The sequence below is a fragment of the Rhinoderma darwinii genome, chromosome 1 (assembly GCF_050947455.1).
Source record: "Rhinoderma darwinii isolate aRhiDar2 chromosome 1, aRhiDar2.hap1, whole genome shotgun sequence".
Lineage (NCBI taxonomy): Eukaryota > Metazoa > Chordata > Amphibia > Anura > Rhinodermatidae > Rhinoderma > Rhinoderma darwinii.
In genome coordinates this window covers 289622850-289643529 of record NC_134687.1, presented here as the reverse complement: position 1 = coordinate 289643529, position 20680 = coordinate 289622850, and the positions used below count along the sequence as shown (strand labels likewise).

The window sequence follows — 20680 nt, the reverse complement described above, 5'->3', positions numbered from 1 at the left end:
TGACATACATTGCCAGCACGGACAGAGGGGCCCATGCCGGGATTGATGAGGCAACCAGTGCGGAAAAGGATGGAGGGATTAGGAGGGATTTTTTGCCAAATGATGTTTTACATTTTTTCGTACTTCCAATATTATCGTTATTGAGGATGCAGTTAGGGGAATCTGATTTGTCATCGTGCCTTAAATCATCTGGTTATTCCATGGAGATAGTTGACACTCATGACTCTGGAAGTCCAAAGGGACTTCGGTATTCTGGATGAATAAAGGAGGAACTGTTGGCGGATTTTAAACAGGAATTGAATTGTTTTTCTGTGGTTTTTAACAGGGGTACCATTGTTGTGATTAAATATTCAAGGAGAGAGTTAATACAGATTCGCAAGGATATGCCGAAAAGTATTACTAAATTAGTGAAGATTCCTAGGGATGTGTGGAGGCCGTTTAGGGGGTGCAGGGCGGGCCATAAGGTATGGGCAAAAACAAGGAGGTATAAACCGGCGGTTCCATCTGTTCTAATGGGGAATGTGAGGTCTCTTGGAAATAAAATGGACGAGCTGGTAGCAATGGGGTTGTTTGTTCGTGATGTGAGGGAGTGTAGTATTTTGGCTTTCACCGAGACGTGGCTCCACAGTGATATAAACGATGCAAGTATTGAAGTTTCAGGGTTCGAATTAGTAAGAGCGGATAGAGACTTTGAGAGTACAGGGAAGAAAAGAGGGGGAGGAGTGGTACTGTATATTAATAGTAAATGGTGTCATCCAGGGCATATTATCACTGTGAAAAAAACATATTGTAGTATCGATATCTAATTGCTTGTGGTGGGAATAAGACCATATTACTTTCCGAGGGAATGTTGTGATGGTGGGGGTGGTATATATTCCGCCGTCTGGGGACGCTAAAGTAGTGTGTGATGTTTTATCATCTGTAATATCAGGTATCATGACTGAATATCCTTACTGTTTTTTTGTATTAACAAAGGATTTTAATCATGTGTCAGAGTGGAGTCTTACCAAATTTTATGCAGTATGTGGAAGGTGCAACAAGAGGCGACAGAACGCTAGACTTGTTGCATGCCAACGTGAGGAATGCATATCATACCGATATACTACCTCCGTTGGGTCGTTCGGACCACAATTTGGTATTAGGTCGACCTGTATATTGCCCAATGGTAAAATCAAACCCGGTTGAAATTAAACATGTAAGAAAATGGACTAAGCAAAGAGAGGAGAGGTTAAATGCCTGTTTTGAAGTAATGGATTGGGGCGTTTTTGGCGTTGGGGTAGATGGATGTGATATTAATGAGGTTACAGAACACATAACAGATTATATTAATTTTTGTACTGATTTAATCGTACCTCAGGTGCAAGTGAAGTGTTTTGGAAACAACAAATCATGGGTAGGAAAGGATCTCAAGGAGTTATTAAACAGAAAGAAAAAAGCCTATAGAGATCGGGATCATGAAGCGATTAGAATAGTGAAAAGTGAGTTGAAGTATAAAATAAAAGAAGGTAAGGAGGAGTATAAAAGGAAACTAGAGCTCAAACTTGCTACTAATAATGTGAGGGAGGTTTGGTCAGGAATGAAGGCTATGACAGGGATGAAGAACAAACAGGGGATAGTCGATATGGATGAGGAAAAATTAAATGAACTGAATGTTTATTTTAACAGATTTTCAAATGTTGGGGGTGGTATAGTGGATCCTATGATTAAATCTAATGTGATGGGAAAAGATGATGCAATAAATAGAGATGGATGTGGTATAGGGGTTTTCATTGTGTCAGCGGACGATGTGAGAGAACTGTTAAAAAAAACTAAGTGTAAGGAAGGCGCCAGGCCCGGATAGGATTAGTACTAGGTTACTTAAAACTTGTGCTGATGCATTGTGTGAAATAACAGCGGATTTATAGAATTGGAGTTTGATGATGGAAAAAGTGCCGAAGGTATGGAAAACCTCTTGTATGGTCCCAATTCCTAAAATAGCAAAACTCTTGAGGGTGGGAGATAACGACAAATAGTTGCATTTTATGTTTGGGCATTCAGGCAATCTGCTAGCCATGGATCTATGAAGACCACACGATAAACACATAAAGATAACACATTTCTTTGAGACTCGAGCAGAACTATGTAGAGGAAAGGTCATTGGAGAATACATATCTTAGTAATTTGGCATCCTGCTCGATAATTCATAATGTCATTTAATACAGAGAATATAAGCAAATAAACCATCCTTCACATGTGTATTGCCCAACAATTGTCTGCCACAGCCGGGATGGGAACACAGTGGGGGGAGATAATTAGATCTGCTTTTGTTTGCTGGTCTGCACTCTAGCTGAGTGATGGTGGAGCCTCCTGATGATCCCCTGTGGAGTCTGGACAATGAGGACACTTTATGTCTTGTGGCTGCACCTCTGACTCATCTGATTGTCCATATGCTGGAGACATGACCTGTGGTACCTGATTACAGAACCATTCCGCTCTGCTGAGGGCTCACAATAAAGCACACATATTGCACCATCACAATGTTAAAGGGTTTTCTGAGTCGCATAACAATCACGGTCGCATGGGGTGTGAAAGTTACCGGAGGGAAAGGGGGCACGTCCTGGATCAAAGGTCTGTGCCGTATATAAGATCTTCACATTATATGCGAAGCAGAACACAATGTCAAGTGTCAGGACGTTGTATGCTGTGTTGCATTTAAAGAGCCTCTGTCACCACATTATAAGTTCCCTATCTCCTACAGATGGAGATTGGCGCTATAATGTAGGTGACAGCAGTGCCTTTTATTTAAAAAAACGATCTATTTTCACCAATTTATTAGTGATTTTAGATTTATGCTAATGAGTGTCTTAATGCCGAAGTGGGTGTGTTTTTACTTCCGACCAATCAGCGTCACTCACTCCTCCCCATTCATTTACTCAGCGCATAGGGATCCTTTTAGATCCTTATGTGCTGTCTTATACTAACACATTAATGATACTGAAGTGTTTAGACAGTGAATAGACATTCCACGGGATGTCTATTCACAATTCCTGCACTTCGTTACTCTGTCTGTGGTAGTTACAGCAGAGGACGCGTGATCTCGCTAGATTACGCGGTAAATGACAGGTTACAACGAGATTACGCTTCCTCTGCTGTAACTACCACAGACAGAGTAACGAAGTGCAGAGATTGTGAATAGACATCCCGTGGAATGTCTATTCACTGTCTAAACACTTCAGTATTGTTAATGTGTTAGTATAAGGCCCCATGCACACGACCGTATTTTTGTCCACCCGTAAATACTGGTGTAAATACGGGTCCTTGGTCACACGTATTCGACCCGTATTGCACCAGTATTTATGGACCCGTGCCCGTAAATACGGGTCTGGTGTCACCCGTATTTACGGGCACGTTTTCTCTGCAAAATTGCACTGCACTAATCAGCAGCCCCTTCTCTCTATCAGTGCAGGATAGAGAGAAGGGACAGCCCTTTCCGTAATAAAAGTAAAAGAAATTCATACTTACCCGGCCGTTGTCTTGGTGACGCGTCCATCTCTTGACATCCAGTCCGACCTCCCTGGATGACGCGGCAGTCCTTGTGACCGCTGCAGCCAGTGATTGGCCTGTGATTGGCTGCAGCGGTCACATGGGCTGTAACGTCATCCCAGGAGGCCGGACTGGGGGAAGAAGCAGGGAGTTCTGGGTAAGTATGAACGTCTTTTTTTTTTACAGCTTTATCTATATTGTGATCGGCAGTCACTGTCCCTGGTGCTGAAAGAGTTACTGCCGATCGTTTAACTCTTTTAGCACCCTGGACAGTGACTATACACTGACATCGCCTAGCAACGCTCCTGTAATTACGGGTGCACACACTTAGTCACCCGTAATTATGGGAGCCCTATAGACTTCTATGGGCTGCCCGTGCCGTAATAACGGCCTGAAATAGGACATGTTCTAGATTTTTCAACGGCACGGGCACCATCCCGTAAGCATACGGGGAGGTACCCGTGGCCAATAGAAGTCTATGGGCCCGTAATTACGGGTGTTTTTACGGTCGTGTGCATGGGGCCTAAGACAGCACATAGCGATCTAACAGGATCCCTATGCGCTGCCTACATGAATGGAGAGGAGTGCATGATGCTGATTGGTCAGTGTCATACACTCCCATGTACAACGCCCACTTGGGCATTAAGCAACTCATTAGCATAAATCTAAAATCGCTAATAAAGTGGTGAAAATAGATCGTTTTTTTTTAAATAAAAAGCATTACTGTCACCTACATTATAGCGCCTATCTCCTTATGTAGGAGATAGGGCACTTATAATGTGGTGACAGAGACTCTTTAACATCCTGATGCTGCCTTGTGTTAGGACCTTTGCCGAAGCCTTATGGGGCAGCCGGAGGGTGAATCGGGTCAGGCCACCTGCGGAGAAGAGTAATGGTGAGTAAATTATTATTTTTTATTTCCTGGATATTCATCTGGATCTCAGTTGAGGAACCATATTCACCATTTGAAGCATGCAGCAAACCGTTGGCCAAGCAGGGATGAGGGCATTTATTTCTGTGTCATCCAGACTCTAAAATGCAGTGATCAGTGAGTTCCAGTGATCAGACTCCCACGAGACAAGTATTTATGGCATAATCTTTAGATATGAGCTGGCACTACTATAGGGGCACAGAAAAAGATATAGCTGAAAATGTTGCCACAACACACCTAAATATAGAATGTACCACCTGTTAACCACTACCCCCTGGTCTAGAAACCGCTAGAACTGGCTATATAAGGGTTAATAACACGATCTACTGTATACAGCGACAGAATGAACGCTGCCGTGACAAACAATGAGCATGCGCGACACCGAGCGGCGCGAGCGCGCAGGACTTTACGACACCGGAAGTAGCCTGCGTAAAGCCGGGTCTGGTCGCTGACTAGTGACGTCACAGCGCGACCTGAGGTGGGGGCGGAAGCAGGAGTCCCGGGTGTGTAACTGTGTCTGGCATTGAATGGGTATTTGAAGTCGCCTGGGCACCGGAGTGATAATGTTAATGTGCTATGCTGTGGAGTAGGACTTATAGTGTGAGCAGTGTAGAATTTCAGCTGCTTTCATATCTCTTTCCTGTGGGGCGAGTTGGGGGGTGTTCATCTGCCCGTGCTATAGATACAGGACACTGTGCCTAGGATACAATGAATACATGACTGCACAGGACAGATCTAGTGCTATAGCGTTATATGTTTACCTGGTGTCTTAGAGAACTCAATAGTAGATGAAACCGCATAGGTGACAGATGTAGCAGAGCTGGATTGGTCATTTGTTTCTTGTATAACCGTATGTGTTTACATACATTCCTATGGAAAACTCGATATAAGATATTGGGATGTTACCATGTGTGATGCTAAGTGGCAAATTCACCTCCCCTAGTTCTGTAGCTGTATAAACGTCCTATTTTCCTGCTTTGCCCTATAAAAGGCTGTTGCACACGTCTAGCTCTATATTTTATGCATACACGGGAAATATGTAGATCTGGGATACTATCCTGAAAATGCAGAGCTGCCATTATGGATATTTTGCATATTGTGTATTCGAGTATGATAGTATTGCTAATGTTTCAAATGAAATTATGGGAGCTCTTTAAAGGGGTTGTCCACGACCGGACAACTGATGACCTATCCACCGGATAGGTCATAAGTATATGATCAATGAGGAACCAACACCAGGGCCCCGCACCGATCAGCTGCTCTGGCTTCCTCCGTGCGCCGGATGTTTTGAATGGTAAGCAGTAGTTGGAGCCGGAAGCAGATGGCTCCAGTGACGGAATAGCGGCCGAGCTGCAGTACTGCAGCTCTGCTCCTATTCAAGTGAATGCAGCCATCTGCTTCCGGCTCCAACTATTGCATAACATTCAAAACATCCGGCAGCTGATCGGTGCAGGGTCCGAGTGTCGGACCCCCACCGATCATAGCCTGATGACCTATCCTGTGGATAGGTCATCAGTTGTCCGGTCGTGGACTACTCCTTTTATTAAATTGCCATAATACCTTCTTTTTCAGCTAAGGGATGCCCAAAAAATTTCAGGGAGAAAACACCAAGTCTGCTACTGCCCGTGCCAGAAAGGCTGAGGCAAAGGCTGTAGCTGATGCAAAGCGTCAGCAGGCGCTGGAGGATGCGTATTGGCAGGATGATGACAAACATGTCCACCGCAAAGAGCAAAGGAAGGTGAGTGGTCACAAGGAAAAAACATTTCTTTGTATGTAGTCAATAGCAATCAACCATCAATAAAAAAAAGAATGACTGTAGTGCACCTCTACTATCTGGGTTTGTTTACACTGGCATCATGGGCTCCAGTTTGGAAGATCTGACAGATTCAATTGACAATGGGTCTACTAGGTGTACTTTTTTTTTTTTTTTTTCTTAGCCATGCACAATAATGTAGCAGACTATGATATTTTGCCCATCAGGGTTAACAGAAGCATGATGGATTAGAACCATGAAGCCAATGTGAACAGAGCTTAAAGAGGCTCTGTCACCAGATTCTCAAATCCCTATCTCCTATTGCATGTGATCGGCGCTGCAATGTAGAGAACAGTAAAGTTTTTGTTTTGTTTTTAAAAACGTTCATTTTTGGCCAAGTTATGAGCTATTTTATATATATATATATATATATATATATATATATATATATGCAAATGAGCTTTGAAATGGACAACTGGGCGTGTTTTTATTCGTATACTGGGCGTGTATTGTGTTTTTAACTGGGCGTGTTTACTTGTTTCACTAACTGGGCGTTGTGAATAGAAGTGTATGATGCTGACGAATCAGTGACCAATCAGCATCATGCACTCCTCTCCATTCATTTACACAGCACATAGTGTTCTTACTAGAACGATGTGCAGCCACATACACAAGTGTCCTGATAATGAATACACATGACCTCCAGCCTGGACGTCATGTGTACTCAGAATCCTGACACTTCTGAATCTTTTCTGTGAGATTTCTAGCAAGGGAAACGAAATCTCGTTTACCTCGTAATCTCGTGAGATTTACGCGTGGCTTGCTGCAATCTCACAGAAAAGATTCAGAAGTGTCAGGATTCTGAATACACATGACGTCCAGGCTGGATGGTCATGTGTATTCATTATCAGGCACTTGTGTATGTGGCTGCACATGGTTCTAGTAAGAACACTATGTGCTGTGTAAATGAATGGAGAGGAGTGCATGATGCTGATTGGTCACTGATTCGTCAGCATCATACACTTCTCTCCACAACGCCCAGTTAGTGAAACAAGTAAACACGCCCAGTTAAAAACACAATACACGCCCAGTTGGACATACGAAAAAAAACACGCCCAGTTGTCCATTTCAAAGCTCATTTGCATATATATATAAAATAGCTCATAACTTGGCCAAAAATGAACGCTTTAAAAAAAACAAAAAAAAAAAACTTTACTGTTATCTACATTGCAGCGCCGATCACATGCAATAGGAGATAGGGATTTGAGAATCTGGTGACAGAGCCTCTTTAACCCCTTAAGGACGCAGCCTAGTTTTGGCCTTAAGGCTCAGAGCCCATTTTTCAAATCTGACATATTTCACTTTATGTGGTAATAACGTCGGAATGCTTAAACCTACCCAAGCGATTCTGAGATTGTTTTCTCGTGACACATTGGGCTTCATGTTCGTGGTAAAATTTGGTCGATATATTCAGTGTTTATTGGTGAAAAATTGCAAAATGTAGAGAAAATTTTGAAAAAATAGCATTTTTCAGAATTGTAATGCATCTGCTTGTAAAACAGACGGTTATACCACCCAAAATAATTACTAGTTCACATTTCCCATATGTCTACTTTAGATTGGCATCGTTTTTTGAGCATTTTATTTTTCTTGGAAGTTACAAGGCTTAGAACATAAACAGCAATTTCTCATATTTTTAAGAAAATTTCAAAAGCCTTTTTTTAACGCCGAAGGACGGATATATCCGTCCTCAGCAGCTGCTTGTTCGCGCAGGAGGACGGATATATCCGTCCTGTGATCGCGCGGGTACTGACAGCGTACCCATGCGATCAGCGGCAGGAGCACGGCTGTTATACTCAGCCTGGCTCCTGCTGCAACTGCCGGAATCGAAGCGCGCTCAGATTCCGGCAGTTTAACCCATTAAATGCCGCTGTCAATAGTGACAGCGGCATTTAATGTATTTGACAGAGGGAGGGAGCTCCCTCTGTCACCCCATCGGCGCCCCCGCAAACAAATCGCGGGTCGCCGTCGGGTTTCCATGACAGCCGGGGGTCTAACAAAGACCCCCAGGTCTGTCTTCAGCATCTGCCTGTTAGGCGATGCCAGAGGCATAGCCTAACAGATTGCCTGTCAGTTTTACACTGACAGGCAATAATGCTTTGATATACTAAGTATACCAAAGCATTATATATGCGATCGGCACATCGTATAGTGAAGTCCCCTGATGGGACTTAAAAAAAAATGACAATCAGTTAAATAAAGTTTGTGAAAAAAATAAAAATAAAAAATTACAGTCAAAGTCAAATAAAACTACTTTTTTGACTCAAAGTGGTTTTATTTAGTAAAAGTGTCAAAACAAATCACACATACACATATATGGTATCCCCGCGATCGTAACGACTTGAACAATAAAATGAACACATTAATTAAACCGCCAGATGAACGGCGTCCAAAGAAAACGCAAAAAACAACGGCAAAATTCTCTCTTTTCTCCCATTCCCCCCCATAAAAAATAAAATATAAGTCCTATGTACCCCAAAATAGTACTAATAAAAACTACACATTGGCCCGCAAAAATCAAGCCCACATACGGCCACATCGACGGAAAAATAAAAACGTTACGGCTCTTGGAATGCGGCGATGCAAAAACAAGTAATTTTTTTCTAAAAGGCTTTTTATTGTGCAAACGTAGGAAAACATATAAAACCTTTACACATTTGGTATCCCTGTAATCGTGCCGACCCATAGAATAGAGTTAACATGTTATTTACGCTGCATAGTAAACGGCGTAAATTTGTAACGTGAAAATTAATGCTGGAATAGCTGCTTATTTTCAATCCTCTCCTAAAATAAAGTTAATAAAAGTTAATCAATATGTTATAAGCATCTAAAAATGGTACAATTACAAAATACAACTCGTCCCGCAAAAAACAAGCCCTTATACGGCTATGTCGACGGAATAAAAAAACAGTTACGACTCTTGGAATGCGACCATGAAAAAACAAAAAATAATCCTTGGTCATTAACGTGCAAAATGGCCCGGTCATTAAGGGGTTAAGGTACCTCTTGAGTTCTGAAGTGGCTTTGAGGGGCCTATGTATTAGAAACCCTTCAGGCATTTCACAGGAATTAAAGCAAAGTGGAGGTGAAATTTGCAAATTTCATTTTTCTTGCTGAATTTCAATTTTATTCATTTTTTTTTTCTGTAACACAGAAGGTTTTACCAGAGAAACACTACTAAATATGTATTGTCCAGATTATGCGGTTTTTAGAACTGTCCCACATGTGGCTCTACTGCGCTCGTGGACTAAAACACAAGCCCTAGAAGCAAAGAAGCACCTAGTGCATTTTGAGTCCTCTTTTTTTATTATGATATATTTTAGGCAGCATGCCAGGTTTGAAGAGGTGTTGAGGTGCCAAAACAGTAGGAATCCCCCAATAGTGACCCCATTTTGGAAACTACACCCCTCAAGGAATTCATTTATGGTTGTTGTTACCATTTTGACCGCACAGTTTTTTCACAGCACGTATTTGAATTGGGCTGTGACATTAAAAAAATGAAATTTTTTCAATAAGATGTAATTTTTTTATCAAAATTTCTTATTTTCACAGGGAACAAAATACCCAATTTTGTTGCCCAATTTTGTCCTGAGTGCAGCAATACCCCATTTGTGGTGATAAACTGCTGTTTGGGCCCATGGGAGGGCTCAGAAGCAAAGGAGCGCTATTTGTTCTTTGGAGAACAGATTTTGCTGGATTGGTTTTCGGGTGCCATGTCGCATTTGCAGAGCCCCAGAGATATCAAAGCAATAGAAACCAACCACAAATGACCCCATTTTGGAAACTACACCACTCAAGGAATTCATTTATGGGTGTTGTGACCATTTTGACCCCATAGTTTTTTCACAGAACTTATTTGAATTGGGCTGGGAATGAAAACAAAATTATTTTTTTCAAATAATATGTAGTTTTGGCTGAAAATTTCTTATTTTCACAAGAAACAAAATACCCCATTCTGTTGCGCAATTTGTTCTGAGTGCCGCAATACCCCATTTGTGGTGATAAACTTCCGTTTGGGCCCATGGGAGGGCTCAGAAGGGAAGGACCACCATTTGGCCTACTGGGGATTTTCTAGTGCGAAGTCATGTATGCAGAAGCCCCTGAGGTACCAGTACAGTTGAAACCCGCAAGAAGTGACCCCGTTTTAAAAACTACACCCTTAAGGCATTCATCTAGAGGTGTAGTGAGCATTTTGACCGGAGACCTACACCCCATAAACTGTAATGTGGGTTCTCCCGGGTATGGCAATACCCTACATGTCGCTGTTATCAGCTGCCAGGGCACACAGCAGGGCTCAGAGGGGAAAGACGAGGGGGGATAAGCTGTGCATCAGGGTAAGTAAAATTGGGGTAAATTATAAACCAAGGGATGTATGGTAAATTTTAAAACACTCTTTCATACAGAGCTCTGGTTATTCGGGACACGTGTCACATTGATATATTTTGTCATCCCTTATCGCCCTCTTATAGCAGACTTTGCACCTCTTTTGACTTTTTCCCTTCTTGCCAGTTTGGGGAACTTCTCCTGGGAAGTGTTGCCGCCCTGGTACGATGCGTGTGGCCCCGCTTCCAGAAGTACTGGGTGCCCCCCCTTCTTGGTCCCTAAAGATTAGGTTCTTGATAATCACCTCTTGATATTCCAGGAAAGTTCCCGTCTGGCCTGCACATCGAAGTAGCACGTACGCATTGTACAATGCCATCTGTATGATGTGCCCGGCCAGCTTCTTATACCACACCGCATAGCGCTGTAGGGCTTCAGGATTTGACCTGACAAGTCCATCCCTCCCATGTACTTTTTGTAGTCCAGGATGCAGTCTGGTTTGGGGGTGGCCTTTCTTTCTTATATCCTAAACCTGTAAGTATACCCTGAATCACTCTCGCACAGCTTATACGTCTTCACGCCATACCTTGCCCTCTTACCCGGCAGTTACTCGCAGAATTGAACCCTCCCTTTAAAATGTACCAGGGACTCCTCAATAGAAATACACTTCTCGGGGGTGAATGCTTGGGAAAACCGGGCACTGAAACGGTCTAATAGGGGTCTCAGTTTATACAAACGGTCAAAACTGGGGTCATCTCGGGGTGGGCACGGCTCATCAGTATAATGTAAGAAGCGAAGTATTGCCTCATTTATTTATTTTTTTAGGTTACAGTTCAGTTCTGAAGTTGCTTTGAGGGGCCCATATATTAGAAACCCCTATCAAATACCCCATTTTAGAAACTAGACCCCTCAAAGTATTCACAACAGCATTTAGAAAGTTTATGAACCCTTTAGGTGTTTCACAGAAATTTAGCGCAAAGTAGAGGTGACATGTAAATTTTTTTTTTTTTTTGTCAGAAAATCCTCTTTTATACCATTTTTTTTTTTATAACACAAAAGGATTTATCAGAGAAACGCAACTTAATATTTGTTGCCCAGATTCTGCAGTTTTGAGAAATATCCCACATGTGGCCCTAGTGCGGTAATGGACTGAAGCACCGGCCTCCGACGCAAAGGAGCACCTAGTGGATTTTGAGCCCTCTTTTTTTATTAGGCATCATGTCCGGTTTGAAGAGGTCTTGTGGTGCCAAAACATTGGAAACCCCCCAAAAGTTACCCCAATTTGGAAACTAGTCAGAGAAGGAATGCCTGCAGGCAAACAAAACCCTATTTCCTGACCACCCAATGGATAATAAAGATAAAGTTAGAGTTTACAACTTTTATTGAGCTACGTGTAGCAAGGACAAACTATACACATAAATTTTAAAATTTCACTGCCACAGACCGAAGTCAGTTTAACAGCTGGAGAAACCCAGCAGAGTATCTGAGAATTGCGGTGTATGCCGAGTGTCGGCAAACAGTCAGTGCAAGGGCAACCAGTGCCTCTATTAGTATGTAGACAAAGGATCCGGCTGAGGCAGGGATTTAAAAATCAATACAGCCCCCCCGACATGTTTCGCTAACTAGTAGCGTCCTCAGGGGTACACGGGGCTAATGGCGGCGCCGCGAGAAAACTGCTCCTCTTATGGGAGTGTGGAATGACGTGAGGTGGGTGTGTGGATGGCCGCCAATCAGGCGAAGCTAAACATCGGGAGCAACAGGGGAGAGCGAGCATCCAATAGGAGGCCAGGTATAAAGCAGCCCATGGCAGCCTGTGAACTGCGCAGTAGTATAGACAAAAGTGCCGAGATAGTTTAAAAACGGCACGTCTGCGCAGTAGAGCGGCTGAGGGACTTAGAGCGGGGCAGGACAGGGCGAGAGCATAGCAAGGCACAGAGGATCGGCGCATGCGCTGTAAGAGCAAGGACGGACTTAGTGCAAGGAACAGCTGCAGGTAATTTGGACCGTAGGCTTTTACAGGAGGAGGCACGGTGGATTCACCGTCTCGGTTCCATGACCCCTCAGGGACTTAACGAGGGTTTTACATATAGTGCATTTCTGTGAGTTTCTCTGCGTTTCCCTTTATGGTTCTGTATGGATTTATTTGTATTGTACTTTATTCGCCTTTATTGTTTCGGTTTCGTGGCCACGTTATCGGTACCATCTCTTCATTGTGGCCTCCTGACAAGGGGGCTTTATAATTATGTATGATTATATATATAGGTTTATCTATTCTGATCCACTGATCTCACGTGACCTAACTATACATGTCATGCGCTTGGCGGCTCTTTTTCTTTTTCTGTTCTATTATAATTTATAAATGAAGATGGATGTCAATGCTATCGTATTCTTTATTATTTATTATTTTCTTATATTATTCATTACTAATTTTCAATATTACTCCTGAGGTGGCTGTTTGGATGTGCAGCCGCTACTGGTTGGCTTTTTTAAAGGGAGTATATATTATATACCTGGACTGTGAGGGACACTTGGGCACTTTACCTTACATGTGGCACTGCACTAGATCTCTGTATAGACCTGTGCATATACAAATTGCAGTTAAATGAGGCATGTTCTCAGCCCTACGCTTGGTACGAGGTATCTATGGTGGCTGTCAGCTGTTCCTTGCACTAAGTCCGTCCTTGCTCTTACAGCGCATGCGCCGATCCTCTGTGCCTTGCTATGCTCTCGCCCTGTCCTGCCCCGCTCTAAGTCCCTCAGCCGCTCTACTGCGCAGACGTGCCGTTTTTAAACTATCTCGGCACTTTTGTCTATACTACTGCGCAGTTCATAGTCACCATCGCCGGCCGCTATCGTGTAGCAGGCCGGCGATGGCAGTTTAACCCCTAAAAAGCTGTGATCTCTCTAGAACGTGGCTTTTAAGGGGTTAATCAGCGGGGACACAGCGATCGGTCCCTGCTGTAGGAGCTGTGACAGCTGCTGTACGAGACAGCAGCTGTCACAGCTCCTGTATGTGTCGGGAGGACGGCCGAAACGGCCGTTACTCCCGAGACGTACTATTAGGTCATGGAGCACGAACGATACAGCTGCCATGACCTAATAGTACGTCCAGGAACGGGAAGGGGTTAAAGCGGTTTTCCCACGAGGGATGTTTATGACATATCCACGCGATATGTCAGATGCGGGTCCCACCTCTGGGACCTGCACCTATCTCCAGAATGGGGCCCCTTAAACCCCGTTCTACCTCTTTGTGTGTTGGTTGATTTCCGATCATGAAGGTGAAAACCGTGTAGCTAGCTGAGCTACGCTGTTCTTCTAATCCCCATAGAACTGAATATGAGTTATGGAAACAGCATAGCTCGCATGTTATGCTGCTTCCGTAACTGCTATTTGCTACTATTGGTGTTACGGAAACCGCATAGCTCAGGGAGAAAGCGTGTCTACGCGAAACAGCTGTTGCCTGTGAACCTGAGAATATCGTTTTTTCAGGAGTAATTTGAGGCGTAAACGGCCCGAATTACGTCTGAAACCACTGCGTGTGAACATACCTTAAGGGGCAGTCGGGAGAGATAATTGTTGGCCAAATGAGCCAACAGCTATCTAAGGTTGGATTCACACAGCATGTTCGGTCTGTAAAGGACGGAACATATTTCGGCTGCAAGTCCCGGACCGAGTACACTGCAGGGAGCCGGGCTGCTAGCATCATAGTTATGTACGATGCTAGGAGTCGCTGCCTCTCTGTGGAACTACTGTCCCGTACTGAAAACATGATTACAATACGGGACAGTTGTCCGGCAGCGAGGCAGGGACTCCTAGCGTCGTACATAACTATGATGCTAGGAGCCCGGCTCCCTGCACTGTGTTCGGTCCGGGACTTGCGGCCGAAATACGTTCCGTCCAGTACGGACCGAACATGCTCGTGTGAATCCAGCCTTGCGTTTATGACCAGCTTTACTCAGGAGATGCAAGGTCTGTTCATAGACTTTAAAACAAAAATGAGGTGGTTAGTAAGTGGAAATAATATAAAAAAAAATAATTACCTTTTGTAATTTTATATAGGTTATTTAAGATTAAAGATGCACATTGAAATCACTGCTTGTTTATAATGTGAGTTGCTTTATTAACATTAAAAATCTTGCTTGTTCTCAAGGGAGGCTGATAGCAAAACGTTATACATGACCAGCATCTATTAAGTCCCAGCATACTATACTAATCACTATCTTTTTGGTTTGTGGGTAGAATTTTACTTTATAGCATTATACACTTTCTTCAGAAAGGATCGGCTACTGCTTTTGATCATATAAGTGTATCCTTCACTATTGTTCACACCATGTTTGGAGCTGTATACGCCAAACTTATCTTACGCCTAACTTAAAGGAAAGGTGTCACGAACATATTTTTTTTTTTTTTTATATATATAATATTGCTTTTAGTATCATATTAAAATAAATTTTATTTATTTGTGTTCTTGTGTTGTACTTTTTACTTCTTACATTTACTTCTTTATGGGGGCTGCCATTTTTTTTTCATCTCTATCTGTCGGTTAACAACATATACAGAGATGGAATACGGCACATACAACCCCATAGAGAATGCGAACAGGAGCCGTTCCATTCACTATGGTGTACGCCGTCTGTGTGGGAACGGCGCATGCGCCGCTCCCACACAGACCAAAAGGAAGGTCTTTGGCAGAGCAAAATCCGGCGCCATTTTCATGTGGACCGGAAGCCGCGGCCGGACAGTAAAATGACGACTTCCGGTCGCGGCTTCCGGCCATATGTTCAAGGCAGCGAAGACGCAAGGTATAGGAGCGGAGGCGGCGGCAGGAGCAGGTAAGTTATGTTTGCGTATGTGATGTGTGTATTATGTTCGTGTATGTTCGTGTTATACTGTCTGCTTAGCACTGTATCTAATCCTCCTACACTGTGCATTCGCTCAGAAAATGACGGCACACAGTGTAGGAGGTTTGAAGATTCAACCCCCTCCTTCTCCTGGCACTAGCCAGAATAAGGGAGGGGGGGGGGGATTGTGTGTGGACACTAGAGTGTGTCTACCCCAAATTTGCAGCATAAAGCAATGAGGTTGCTTTACCACATTGACCATGCTGCAATTTTGGGAATTGCTCCCTCTAGTGACCAGCACATGGAAATGTTATAAATTAGAATCTAGTTTATATTTCCTGACTTGTGAATAAATTAAAACAATGTGTAATCACTTATATACTAACTGTTTAACTGAAAAAAAAAAATAATAATATTTTTCTAGCGACACATTCCCTTTAAATAGGGTTCCATTCACCCAAGGGAGGCCAAAAAGAGTGTAATTTTGGCCTCCGCCAGGCTAGTATATGTTGTTACAACTTTGTTTGTGGTATCTAATAGCTATTCAATACGACAGTATACATTTTTATTTTTTACAATACTGATCACATTGTATGCGCACTGTAAGGATGTAACAAAAAACAGCTGTAAAATACAAAGCTGTTTTCAAGGGAATTTTCAGCCATTTATTAAGCATCAAGCGTTTTTTGATGCGTTTTTTTTATGACCTTTTTTCTATTGACCCAATGAAAAACGGCTCAAGAAGTGACGTGCACTTCTTTTTTTTACGGGGCGTTTTTTTAAACGCCGTTTTTAAAAACGACCGCGTAAAAAATGCCCCGTGGCAAAGGAACGCCATTTTTCCCATTCAATGGGCAAGTGTTTGGAGTTCAGCCCCCGTATTTTCAGCAATTTTTCGGGGCGTTTGCGGCCAGAAAAAACGTCTGAAAATAGGCCGCGTGAACATGCCCTAAATCTTCAACGTGGGCTCCAAACTTGATCTGGACTGAGCCTAATCCTGTATCAAGTTCTGATAAAATCATGAGTGTGACAAATACATAATTTACTGACATGAAACGAGGTGGTATTGACTGTGAATTACACTAGGCAGATTTATTAGCAGGATATCCGGGTCATATTATAATAATGGTCAAAGCACCGAGCTTGAAGTGGATCCTAAATAGAGAAAAATCATTAAGTACTGGAATAATATTGAAAAATCTTCTATAAAAGTGCAGGAATAAAAATACAAATGCTTGGACACACGGTTTCTAATGCTTTCTAATGAACTGGCATTTGACAATGCATTTTTCTATGCAATTTCTCAGTGTGATGTAGAGATGTGCCTCAATGTGCACTAGAATACAAGTGGAGCAGTTCCCACAGTAACCAATCAGATGTCTTATTTTATAGTCTAACCTGTATTGTTCACGTGAAACCTGAATCATTTCTAAAGGGAAATCATCCACAATTTGCCTCAACCAAAAAATGCAAATTGAGAATTTAATTATTACTATGTGGATGTATATAGTTTCTTTGTAGTCCTACTATTCACTGTCTTGCAGTTACGGAAGACATTGATGCAACAATAAATATTATGTAAATATAAATTTTGGTTACAAAGTCCTTCCTTATAGAATTAGGAAGGGTGAATGGGATACTTTAGATTATTCTCTTCCAAATAAAATAGATACAAATCAAGTGGCTGTCACCTTTAGGGTGTGTCACTCATGAAAGGTTCCCTTGCCGAAATGTCTGCCTCCACTACATTTCTGGTTTGTCCGTGGGTGTTCATTTATTTATTTTTTATTATGCCTGTATGTTATGTACAGATCAGCATACGTACGTGAAATAAAGGCTCTCCATCCATGGATAAAAATGGCTTTGGGTGTAGTTGAATGACTACTCCCAAAAATTACTCACGTCCTGTACTTACATCCTGTGTTCTAGAGGACGCTATTGCATGCATTCTTACAGGTCAGGTCTTAAAAAAAAAATTGTCTTGGTATTTAAAGGGGTTGTCCAACTTACAATGGTGTAGAACAGTTTTTAACTGTGGGTCGTGAACCCCTGGAGGGTTGTATGAAGACCTCCAGGGGGTCGCGGACGACTCACGGATATCCCGGTTTCAACTGTATCTGTGTCCTCCGGACGCAGGTACAGTTGAATTCAATGATGAAGCAAGGAGTTAACAGCTGCTTGCTCCAGCATTCACTATGCCATGAGCGGCTCGGCGCAGACGGGCATGATGTAGTTACGTCATCACGCCTGTCTGTGCTGAGCCACCCACTGCACAGACTGGGGGAGCAGAAGGATCTCCTTCACCTGTTGTAGGAACAGGCATAGGTGAGTATGTATTTTATTAGGCACTATTGGGGCTGTGTGGAGGCAGGTCTGGGGCATTATACTGCGAGGTGGCGGCTATGTGGCATTATACTGTAAGAGGGCAGCTGTGGTGGTTATGGGGATATTATACTGTTTGTGGAGAGCTTTGGAGGCATTCTACTGCGTGTGGGGCAGCTATAGAGGCATTCTACTGTGTGGGGCAGCTATAGAGGCATTCTACTGTGTGGGGCAGCTATAGAGGCATTCTACTGTGTGGGGCAGCTATAGAGGCATTCTACTGTGTGGGGCAGCTATAGAGGCATTCTACTGTGTGGGGCAGCTATAGAGGCATTCTACTGTGTGGGTCAGCTATAGAGGCATTCTACTGTGTGGGGCAGCTATAGAGGCATTCTTCTGTGTGGGGTAGCTAAAGAGGCATACTTCTGTGTGGGGCAGCTATAGAGGCATTCTACTGTGGGGGGGCAGAGATAGGGCATTATACTGTGTGGGGGTAGCTATAGAGGCCTTATGTGTGGGGGCAGCTTTAGGGGCATTCTACTGCGTGGGGGCAGCTATAGAGACATTCTGTATGGGGGCCGCTATAGGGGCATTATACTGCGTGGGGGCAGCTATAGGGGCACTATACTGTGTGGGGGGTGTTAAGGGGTCATATTGTGGGGGCAGCTATGCGGATATTATACTGTGTGGGGAGAGATTTGGGGGCATTATACTGCGTGTGGGGCAGCTATAGAGGCATTCTACTGTGTGGGGCAGCTATAGAGGCAGTCTTCTGTGTGGGGCAGCTATAGAGGCATTCTGCGTGGGGGCAGCTATAGGGGCACTATACTTTGTGGGGGGCGCTAAGGGGTCATATTGTGGGGGCAGCTATGGGGGTGTTATACTGTTTGGCGGAGCTTTACGGGCATTATACTGTGTAGTGGGGCAGCTATAGGGGCATTATACTGTGTAGTGGGGCAGCTATAGGGGCATTATACTGTGGGGGCCACTAAGTTTGGGGCCCTCTCAGATATGTTTTAACCCCTAGCTACACCACTGTTGGTCGGGTCACATGACCCTCCATCAGCAGCCATAGTCGGGCATCAGCAACGCACAGCAGTAGGATACCTTGAGGCGCCCCATCCCCTGCCCGTACAATTGTCGTTGGTTTTGATATTGCAGGGATTTATTTTTTTAATGACGCGAAGTATCGGCATCTAACTACAAATCATGTTGACATACGTCAGAGGAAATGGGGCGAAGTACAGTAGTGGGGAGTCCCAAACAAAAAGTTTGTGAACCACTGGTGTAGAATAACAAAAGAAGCAATATTTGCCTTCTCAATTACGTGCTGTTTCCCCAGTCCCCCGCAGGTCTCTATTCTACTGCTGCTCCTTATTTTGGGAAGAAAGGGGTCCCTACTACTGAGGGAAAGAGGAGGACCCTGCTGTTGGTGCTACTACTACTGCAGGACAAAAGAGGGTCTGCTGCTGCTTCTATTACTACGGGTCTGTAGGGGAGACTACTGTTACTACCACTGGAGGAAAGCTGGTGGAGGACACATTGTGCTGCTACAATTGGGGGAAAGGGAGGACGTTGCTGCTACTAATACTATTAGGAAATACTCTGCTACTACTAGACAGTGTTTCCTGCCTGATCTATTTGTCAACACTCAAAACTGGTCCAACAGGGAGGAGATATGTAATGTTTTCTTTATACTCCTCTTCACTTTCGGATGCAATACGAGCTTTGGGGGAAAAGCGAGTATAAAACAAGCTGCAACAGGGTTGTGTGCGCTCGGCTCTCTCCTTTTTCTTAAAGGGAACCTGTCATCAACATTTCACCTATTGAAATCTACTCCCACCTCGCTGGCCGCTGCTGTCAAAAACTCATTGCCGTTATCCTCTCTCCTAAACGCCTTATCCGACCGTGAAGAAGTCTGCAAACATTTTGCATCTTTTTTGGAAATTGGCAGTCTCGTTCGTTCCTTTTCTTATGCCCCCCAGCACCTGAAAACTGGTCCGTGCTGAAATCTCATCTGAGATAGCGCGCCTGTCATGTATGGTCCAACACACTTCACTGCTTCGTCTGGGCCTCAGATCTAGTTACTGCGCGTGTGCCGCTGTGGTGTCCCTTTGTTCGCACGCACCAGAACAGGACACCGATGCGCAAGCTGGGGGAAGGCGAGGAGCTGTCAATCAAAAGTAAGGAGGCGTGGGTTTAATCGGAAAGGCTTGAGGAATAAAGATATGACTCTCTTTTATGCTCATTCGCATACGGCGCAGGAACAGTAAAAAACTGAATGCTAGACATACAGAGCCCACTTAGAAGAGAATTATAGGTTGTATAAAGATTTTCACCCCTTTCCATCAGGTATTACTGGTTTAATAGATAAAATACTGGTGACCGGTTCCCTTTTAAAGAGCATCTATCACTAGTTTAGTAATGCCCAATCTCCTAACTAATCTAATAGGCACTTGCATGCTGATAATTCCAGTAAAAATTGTCCCAAAAGCTTATTTTAAAAGTTATGAGCTTACTTTTAAATATGCAAATGAGCCTATACTAGCCAAATGGGCAGTAACATTGCTCTTTTTCTGTGGGCGGTGTTTGTGTTGTCTGTATGGTGCTGTCCAGTCAGCATAATACAGCTTTTCCCCCCTTCCCTTCACAGCGTGATCTCCGCTTCAATTGCGAAATCACGCTGTCTTTACACTAATGGCCGCAGCTCCTTCAACACATCGTATCAGCGCTCCTCCAGGGACAGTCATCCAGGGGCCAAACTGGTTTGGTGACTCAAATGAGTTTTGTTATTTTTACAGCCCCATCATTAAAGATGTTGGTGCAAGTTCAGAAACCAAAAATTGTATAATTTTGTGATGTACAAGAAATTTTTTAGGCTGGGTGTCCCCTATTATGTAGAATGTACAAATACTGGAGATGTTAGCTCAG

The 20680-nt window shown here is 43.5% G+C and overlaps 1 protein-coding gene across 2 annotated transcripts in view; it reads left to right on the top strand.

Annotated features, from left to right (window-relative positions):
- The first annotated feature begins 4867 nt into the window (after positions 1–4867).
- Positions 4868–20680, top strand: part of CCDC124 (coiled-coil domain containing 124) — a 39684-nt gene continuing 23871 nt past the window's right edge. The window contains exons 1-2 of one of the 2 annotated variants that reach the window (XM_075850908.1): positions 4868–4956; positions 6026–6191. In XM_075850908.1, coding sequence (XP_075707023.1) covers positions 6033–6191 — 159 coding nt within the window. In that variant the 5' untranslated portion in view covers positions 4868–4956; positions 6026–6032. Of the gene's footprint in view, positions 4957–5030; positions 5054–6025; positions 6192–20680 lie in introns of those variants that run through there. The other variant, XM_075850915.1, reaches the window with a different exon arrangement.